The sequence below is a fragment of the Salmo salar genome, chromosome 28 (assembly GCF_965601325.2).
Source record: "Salmo salar chromosome 28, fSalSal1, whole genome shotgun sequence".
In the NCBI taxonomy this organism is placed as follows: Eukaryota; Metazoa; Chordata; class Actinopteri; order Salmoniformes; family Salmonidae; genus Salmo; species Salmo salar.
Window position 1 is genome coordinate 4,218,461 of NC_138318.1, and position 9,367 is coordinate 4,227,827.

Below are 9,367 nucleotides of genomic sequence, written 5' to 3' on the forward strand. Positions count from 1 at the left end.
ACCCTCATTGACTGGTCTGCCGGTGCCATCATGGGCTGGAGCCCGTTCTGCCACGCCCATTGCCTGAAGTCAGTTCAGCCTGTCCCGGGATGTTGTCCTGGGGCCTCGGAAGTTGCCCCGGAACTATCCTGGAGAACCAGATTTTTGTAAAAGCAGAGAAGTGCGAATTCCATCGCTCCACCATCCCCTTTCTGGGTTACATCATTGCTGCAGGAAGTGTACAGATGGATCCCGGGGAGGTGAGAGCTGTGTTGGATTGGCCCCAGCCTACGTCCAGAGTACAGCTGCAGCAGTTCCTGGGTTTTGCCAACTTTTATCGCTGCTTTATCTAAGGCTAAAGCACCCTGGCTTCCCCCCTGTCTGCACTCACCTCTCCCAAGGTTCCAGCGGCTGATCGGATGTTCTGGGATCTCAAACACCGCTTCACCACAGCTTCCATATTGGTTCATCCTGACCCATGGGGGAGCAGCGTAGCCTAGTGGTTAGAGTGTTAGAATAGTAACCGAAAGGTTGCAAGATCAAATCCCTGAGCTGACAAGGTACAAATCTGTCGTTCTGCCCCTGAACAAGGCAGTTAACCCGCTGTCATTGAAAATAAGAATTTGTTCTTAACTGACTTGCCTAGTTAAATAAAGGTAAAATATATTTAACTATCCTGCCAGTTTGTGGTGGATGCTACGGAGGTTGGAGTGGGGGCTGTCCTGTCCCAGCGGTCTGCCCTCCTTATTCTTCCACTGCCTCACGCCACGGAGAGGAACAACGATGTGAGGAATCCGCAAGAAGCTCACAATTCCAGTCAGGCTAGGTGGGCCCTAAAGTTCACCCAGTTCAACTTCTCCCTATTCTACTGGCTGAGATCCAAGAATGTCTAACCAGATGCGTTGTCACAACGTTCATGCCTGACGCGGTCTGCACTGCGGTCCTGGAGTGGGCCCACTCCTCCAGGCTTGCCTGCCACCAAGGCTCCCGGCGGACCCTGGCTTTTGTGCAAAAAATGCTTTTCATGGTCTACCATGGTTCCTGACATCTCCGCATTTGTCGCCACTTGCACGGTCTGTGCACAGAACAAGACTCCTCGGCAAGCTCTGGCTGGTCTCCTCCAACCTCTGTCTGTCCCTTACCGTCCCTGGTCTCACATCTCCCTGGACTTTGTCACGGGTCTCCCTCCGTCTGATGGCAACACCGCCATCCTAACCGCTGTGGATTGGTTTTCCATAGCCGCCCACTTCATTCCTCTCCCCAAGCTACCCTCTGCCAACGAGATGGTCCAGCTCATGGTGCAGCACGTCTTCTGGATCCATGAACTGCCCGTTGACATGGTCTCCATCCGGGGTCCTCAGTTCTTGTCCCGGTTCTGGAAGGCGTTCTGCACCCTCACTGTCCTCTGGGCTCCACCCCCAGTCCAACGGCCAGTTGGAGCGAGCCAACCAGGACCTTGAGACTACTCTGCGCTGCCTGGTCTCCGCCAACCCCACCACCTGGAGCCAGCAGCTTGTGTGGGTTGAATATGCCCGCAACACTCTTCCCTGCTCTGCCACAGGCCTATCACTGTTTGAGTGTTCCCTGGGGTATCAGCCCCTGCTCTTCCCTGAGCAGGAAGAAGAGGTCGGCATACCTTCTGCCGTTGTCGTCGTACCTGGAGGAAAGCCCGGTCGGCCCTCCTCAAGACCACCTCCAAGTATCTACGACAAGCGGATCGCCACCGGACCCCTACTCCCACCCTCTGCTGTTTGTCTTCTGTTGCCCCGTACCCTTCATATACAACCCACCTGTGTCCAGAGTTAAACCCATGTCTCACGGTCCTTTGTCTCCTGTCTCCAGGACCCCCCCTCTCCCCCGTCTCATCGACGGCCAACCGACGTACATGGTGAGGCTTCTCCTGAAGGTTCGACCTCTGGGCAGGGGGTTCCAGTACCTGGTTAACTGGGAGGGTTAAGGCCCAGGGGAGAGGTGCTGGGTCCCCACCAGGGACATTCTGGACCCAGGCCTCATTGTGGATTTCCAACGCCGGCACCCCGGTCAACCAGGTTGGCGCCCCTAGAGGGGGGTTACTGTAACACCCGATTTGTTTCACCTGTCTTTGTGCTTGACTCTACCCCCCCCCCCCCCATTGTTGCCTATCTTCCCAATTATCCCCTGTGTATTTATACCTGTGTTCTCTCTGTTTGTCTGTTGCCAGTTCATTTTGTTTGTGAAACCTACCAGCGTTTTTTCACCTGCTCCTGCCTGTTTCTTGCTCCTGTTTTCTTGTCCTTCCCGGTTTTGACCGTTCTGCCTGCCCTGACCCTGAGCCTGCCTGCCGTTCTGTACCTTGCCTCACCTAACTGGATTATTAACCCCTGCCTGCCCTGACCCTGAGACTGCCTGTCGTTCTGGCCCCTTTGCACCTTCTCTGGATTGCTGACCTCTGCCTGCCTTTGACCTGTCTTTTGCCTGCCCCTGTATTCTTCGACACTGTCTGCATCTGGGTCATACCTGAAACCTGATAATGGGTATGCTTGTAATCGGACTGTGATATTTTTCAGAATAAAAAAGAAATGGAATGCAGCTAAGCACAGGCAAAATCTTAGAGGAAAACCTGGTTCAGTCTGCTCTCCACCAGACACTGGGAGATGAATTCACATGTCAGCAGGACAATATCCTAAAAAAACAAGGCCAAAGCTACAGTGGAGTTGCTTACCAAGATGACAGTGAATTTTCTTGAGTGGCTGAATTACAGTTTTGACTTGTCTCTACCGGAAAATCTATGGCAAGACCTGAACATGGATGTCTAGCAATGATCAACAACCAATTTGACAGAGCTTGAAGAATTTTGAAAATAATAATGGGCAAATGTTGCACATTCCAGGTGTGGAAAGCTCTTAGAGACTGAAAGCTCTTAGAGCCTGTGTTGCTGGATTTAATTAATTCCTAAGAAAATATATATATTAATAGTTTATTACTGCGTAATTACCATTTGCTATGTCATTTCTCAGTGACTACTTGGTGATTTATGTAGGACTACCGTAAAAATAAGGTTATACCATTTGTTTTAATATCAAAGGTTGACCTATTGATAATAGTCAGAGATGGTATATCTATAGTGTTATAATGCTATATTTTAAAACGTATTAAAAAATAGTGCCACTTAATTACCCATGAAAAGTGCCCTCTCACTCCCATTCCTGTGACGTTGCAAGGGGGCGTATCCCCAGCTTTTCAACGCATTCCCTTTTAATTGGTCAGTTTTACCCATGTGATGCAAAAGGCACTAATCGGCGCTAAGAGCGACGAATAAAAAGATGATCCCAATTTTGGCGCTCTGAAAATTATGACGTTTTATATGAATTGTGCTGTGTTGCGCAAGACGAACAAAGTGGCTCCGGGTGGAACTGTTTGCTTGAATGTCGGGCTATGTCCTGAAGGATAACATTGCATAAAGACACAATAAGAAGGTATGTGAATATGTGAATGAAGGACTAATCGAAACGATATAGCAGTCCAACCTAATGATGTCAATTACCTAACCAGTGAAGGAGATAGCGAATAAGAGGAATATAGTGATAACGGACTGAAGATCGGGTTGAAGCCATTTTCTCCTGTAAGTAGGCTATTATCTATTTGTATTTACTTGATTTACTTATTATTATTATCATTATTATTGGAATACAGTAGTGCACGATACAATGTGTTAGATCATAATGTATTATTTCAATTTGATAATGGAAACTTTTGGAAGAACTGATGAAGAAAGTACAATATTTGAGTTGAATCAGCCTGCCCTACAAATATGATGGGTCATGACTGTGTTGTAATTATTTCAGCTAGACTCCCTCCCCAAAGTTACACACAACCTAGTTCACCACATTCCAACTAACTTAGACAAGCCTATAAAGGGACCCCTCCCAATAGGATCTAATGAACAGTACATGGATGGAACAGTCAAGCTGTAACCTTGTCACACTGTCTGCATTATGCATAATGATCGGCATACCTATGAGGAATTATATCACACACCCTTCTGTTCTGTTTCTCAGGCGGACGAGGAGCGTGGTGACTGGGGTGTTGACATCATGAATGTTGGCACGGCTCACAGCGAGGTGAACCCCAACACGCGGGTGATGAACAGCCGGGGCATCTGGCTCTCCTACCTCCTGGGCATCGGCCTGTTGCACGTCATCCTGCTCAGCATCCCCTTCGCTAGCGTACCCATGGTTTGGACCCTCACCAACGTCATACACAACCTGGTGGGTAGTGGGCACCCTAGTAGGCTATGCCTAGGGGAACCAGTCAAACCTTACCACTGTATAACCTAAGTACTGTTGGTGGATGGTCCAGTCAGTGTTATCTACACAATGGATAAGCAAACTCCTGTACTGTCAATAGGAGAGGGAAGAGTGAAGGTCAATAAAGTCAATAGTTCATGGGGCAGTCTTGAACATTTACCCATTTTTTTATGGCAGTTGCATTGCTATAAAAGTTACAGAACAGTACTATATCAGCTTACACACCCTTTCCTAAAATACATCGATTTGCAGTTGTAGGCTACTGAAAAATTCATAGAATCACTTTTGCCCATGCAATTTTAAATATACAGGGCATTCGGAAAGTATTCAAACCCCTTGATTTTTTCCACATTTTGTTACGCTACAGCTTTATTCTAAAAGGGATTTAAAAAAACATGTCCCTCGTCAATCTATGCACAATGACCCATAATGACAAAGCAAAAACAGGTTTTTAGAATTCTTTGCAATTTTAAATAAAAGAAAAAACTGAAATATCACATTTTTGTAAGTATTAAGACCCTTTATTCTGTGCTTTTTTGAAGCAGTTTTGGAAGTGATTACAGCCTTGAGTCTTCTTGGGGATGACTCTACAAGCTTGTCACACCTGTATTTGGGGAGTTTCTACCATTCTTTTCTGCACATCCTCTTAAGCTCTGTCAGGTTGGATGGGGAGTGTTGCTGCACAGCTATTTTCAGGTCTTTCCAGATATGTTTGATCAGGTTCAAGTCCGGGTTCTTGCTGGGCCGCCCGCTTAAGGACATTCAGAGACTTGTTCCCGAAGCCACCCCTATGTTGTCTTGGCTGTGTGCTTAGGGTTGTTGTCCTGTTGGAAGGTGAACCTTCACCCCAGTCTTAGGTCCTGAGGGCTTTGGAGCAGATTTTCATCAAGGATCTGTCTGTACTTTGCTCAGTTCATCTTTCCTTTCCCATCCTGACTCCCAGTCCCCAACGCTGAAAAATATCCCCACAGCATGATGCTACCACCACCATGCTTCACTGTAGGGATGGTGCCAGGTTTCCTCCAGATGTGATGCTTGACATTCAGGCCAAAGTGTTCAATCTTGGTTTCATCAGACCAATCTTGGTTTCTCATGGTCTAAGAGTGCTTTAGGTGCCTTTTGGCAAACTCCAAGCGGGCTGTCATGTGCCTTTTACTGCGGAGTGGCTTCCGTCTGGCCACTCTACCATAAAGGCCTGATTGGTAGAGTGCTGCAGAGATGGTTGTCCTTCTGCAAGGCCTTTATCATCTCCAAAAAGGAACTCTGGAGCTCTGTCAGAGTGACCATCACCTCCCTGACCAAGGCCCTTTCCCCCCGATTGCTCAGTTTGGCCAGGCGGCCAGCTCTAGGAAGAGTCTTGGTGGTTCCAAACTTCTTCCATTTAAGAATGATGGAGGCCACTGTGTTCTTGGGGACCTTCAATCCTTCAATCCTTCAATCCAATTTGTACCCTTCTCCAGATCTGTTCCTCGACACAATCCTGTCTCGGAGCTCTACGGACAATTCCTTCAACCACATGGCTTGGTTTTTGCTCTGACATGCACTGTCAACTATGGGACCTTATACAGACAGCTGTGGGCCTTTCCAAATCATGTCCAATCAATTGAATTTACCACAAGTGGACTCCAATAAAGTTGTACAAACAGCTCAAGGATAATCAATGGAAACAGGATGCACCTGAGCTCAATTTCGAGTTTCATAGCAAAGGGTCTGAATACTTATGCAAATAAGGTACTTCTGTGTTTAAATGGGAACAAAATTCTAAAAACCTGTTTTCGCTTTGTCATTATGTGATATTGTGTGTAGATTGATGAGTGAAATAGGCTGTAATGTAACAAAGTGTCGAAAAAGGGAAGCGGTATTCTGTATTCTGTGCTGTGTGTGTTGCAGTGCATGTACCTGTTGTTACACTTGGTGAAAGGGACTCCATTTGAGACTCCCGACCAGAGCAAGGCTCGCTTCTACACATACTGGGAGCAGATGGACTATGGTGTCCAGTTCACTGCCTCACGCAAGTTCCTCACCATCACCCCCATTGTCCTGTAAGGACCCCCTACAGTACCATATGCTGCACTGTTTTATGTTTATTACTGTTTTATACTTATAAACTAATAGTCTATTTTCTACTTATAAACCCTTTATAAAAGTATAATTTCATGCAAAGTGCTACATTGGTATTTAAGGAGGAATAGGACTGGAAAGTGAAACCTATTTTTTAAGCATCGTTTGTTTCCCTGCTGTCCTTGTTAATAACTTCAGCATCCTCCCAGCAGCCTCTTCCATCCAGTCCGTGGGCAGTGGGAGTCTGGACTGCTGTGGTGCCTGCTGTGTTTGCTGGCAGCTAAGGCCCTAGTCCTTCAGTCTTTCTTTGATCTACCCTTTCTTTCTCTCCCTCATACATTCTTCCTCTCCCCCTAGCTACATCCTCACCAGCTTCTACACCAAATACGACCAGGACCACTTTGTGGTCAACACGGTCTCCTTGATGACTGTGCTCATTCCCAAGCTCCCCCAGCTTCACGGAGTCCGGATCTTTGGGATTAACAAGTACTGATGGGACGGAAGGGGACACCGCCATTCCGCCATCTCCCTGTGGACTGTGAGCACAGAGTATCAGGCTCCTTGCTGTGGCCCCGGCCCATAGGGATGCATGGTCCCGCTCTGTCTCCCAATACTATTTGAGCATTATGCTAAATGAAGCCTATGGGGGATACACAAGACAAAAACTGTAACACAGAGGCAGAATTTATTCACTGTAACTGTACAGGGCTCGGCTGGGTCTGAGCTCTATGTGTTCCCATTGAAGCTGTGCTGTGGCGTTTATTTGTGGTTCCCTTTATGTCAGAGTTGTTTGAATTCACAGAGAACACTGCAAGTGAGGCCTTTGAGGACATACAGTTGTCACGTCCTGACCAGTATAGGGGTTATTTGTTATTGTAATTTGGTCAGGACGTGGCAGGGGGTGTTTGTTTTATGTGGTTCAGGGTGTGTTTTGTGTATGTGTTTAGGTAGAGGGGTATTTGATTTATTAGTCCGGGGTTTGTTAGTCATTGTTCTATGTTAGTATATCTCTATGTTTTATCTAGTCTTTTGTATTTCTATGTTTAGTTAATTGGGGTTGGACCTTCAATTGGAGGCAGCTGGTTATTGTTGCCACTGATTGAGGGTCCTATAATTAGTAGTTTGTTTTCATGGGTTTTTTGTGGGAGATTGTTCTTGTTTAGCTGTGTGCTTGATGAGACTGTCCAGTTCGTTTTGTTTTGTATACGTTTCATGTGTTTTCCTTCTTCACCAAATAAAAAGATGAGTGTACATTTTCCCGCTGCGTCTTGGTCTCTACCCTACGACACCCGTGACAACAGTAGTATGAGATGTTTTTAGATTGAGTTACAATGTGGAGAGGAGAAACCTCTAAACGGTTTGGTCCTGAGAGAAATGAGGAGACATTTTGCACCCAGGGGGACATTTTGAAAGTTATGGCACTCCGCTATGGATGATGCGCTCTAGAATTACAACTCTACCTTTATTTTGCATCTTTTCCTCAAAAGGCTCATCTTCTCTTTCTCTCGTAAGAAAGGACAGATAGCTAGAGGGAGGGTTAGCTAGGGAGTTGCTCTGACTGTCGCAGTGGTCAGACAAGAGGGAACAACAGAATGACGGTTTGTGCTGTTTGTGCCGTCATTCTTTTACCAAAATTTGCACCTGCACTATTCTTCAAGTAAATGTGTTTTTGTATAATTTTCAGTGTACATTTTTAAAAGTAGTCCTGGTGTAAAGTACTTAAGTAAAACATGTTAATGTACTACTTAAGTAGTTTTTTGAGGTATCTGTACTTTACTTTACTATTTATATTTTTGCTAACTTTTACTTCACTACATTCCTAAAGAAAATTATTTACTTTTTACTCCATACATTTTCCCTGACAGCCAAAAGTATGTGTTACATTTTCACAGGAAAATGGTCCAATTCACACACTTATCAAGAGAACATACCTGGTCATCCCTACTGCCTCCGATCTGGCGGACTCAATAAACACAAATGCTTCGTTTGTAAATTATGTCTGACTGTTGGCTATTACACTGCCCCTGGCTATGCGTCAATAAATAAAAACTAGAAAACTGTGCTGTCTGGTTTGCTTAATATAAGGAATTTGAAATGGTTTGTGCTTTGACTTTGACTTTTGATACATAAGTATATTTTAGAAATTACATTTACTTTTGATTCTTAAGTATATTTTAAACCAAATACTTTTAGACTTTTACTCAATATTTTTCTGGGTGACTTTCACTTTTACCTAAGTCATTTTCTATTAAGGTGTCTTTACTTTTACTCAAGTATGACAATTGAGTACTTTTCCCACCACTGCTTGTGCATAGATTTGTATGGTTTGTTTAACTTAATTTTTTTTCATGCAATATTTTTTTTTCATACATTTTAAAGTGAAATATCTGAGTCTCAGTGTCACGTCCTGGCCAGTATATAAAGTTAATTGTTTTGTAGTTTGGTCAGGGCGTGGCAGAGGGTATTTGTTTTATGTGGTTCGGGGTGGTGTGTTTGTTAAAAGGGTGTTTGGTTTAGTATTTCCGGGTTTTGGTTTATGTCTAGGTAGTTCTATGTGGAGTCTAGTGAGTGTATGTCTATGTTTGGTTAATTGGGGTTGGGACTCTCAGTTGAAGGCAGGTGTTGTCTATCTGCCTTTGATTGAGAGTCCCATATATTAGGGTGTGTTTGTGATTGGTGGGTGATTGTTCTGTGCTTAGCCGTGTGCCTAGTCAGACTGTTATTGTCGTTCGTTTTTTCGTGTTTGTTATTTTTTTTATGTTCATTTTGAGAGTAATTAAAAATCAAGATGAGCATACACCTGCTGCGTATTGGTCCACATTTTCCGACGATGATTTCGTTATATCATCAGAGGACGAAGACAACCGTGACAGAATCACCCACCACCAAAGGACCAAGCAGCAGAGGAAGGAGCAGACGGAGTTCGAGTTGGACTGGCGGGAGAAGTGTACTTGGGAGGAAGTTCTGGACGGGGCCGGACCCTGGCATCAGGCTGGGGATTATCGCCGCCCGCAGTGGGAAATTGAGGCAGCCAAGGCAGA

General features: G+C 45.3%; 1 protein-coding gene across 1 annotated transcript; it reads left to right on the top strand.

Moving 5' to 3' along the window:
- The first annotated feature begins 3,271 nt into the window (after positions 1-3,271).
- Positions 3,272-7,584, top strand: LOC106589216 (ORM1-like protein 3). The gene is made up of 4 exons (XM_014178936.3): positions 3,272-3,580; positions 4,017-4,226; positions 6,156-6,307; positions 6,684-7,584. The coding sequence occupies exons 2-4, from the start codon at positions 4,053-4,055 to the stop codon at positions 6,817-6,819; spliced, it is 462 nt and encodes a 153-aa protein (XP_014034411.1). The 5' UTR covers positions 3,272-3,580; positions 4,017-4,052; the 3' UTR covers positions 6,820-7,584.
- Positions 7,585-9,367: the final 1,783 nt, after the last annotated feature.

Coding starts and splice junctions, on each gene's coding strand:
- LOC106589216 (XM_014178936.3), top strand. CDS start 4,053: ATGAATGTTGGCACGGCTCACAGCGAGGTGAACCCCAACACGCGGGTG. Junction 4,227..6,155: donor CCAACGTCATACACAACCTG/GTGGGTAGTGGG, acceptor TGTGTGTTGCAG/TGCATGTACCTGTTGTTACA. Junction 6,308..6,683: donor ACCATCACCCCCATTGTCCT/GTAAGGACCCCC, acceptor CTCTCCCCCTAG/CTACATCCTCACCAGCTTCT.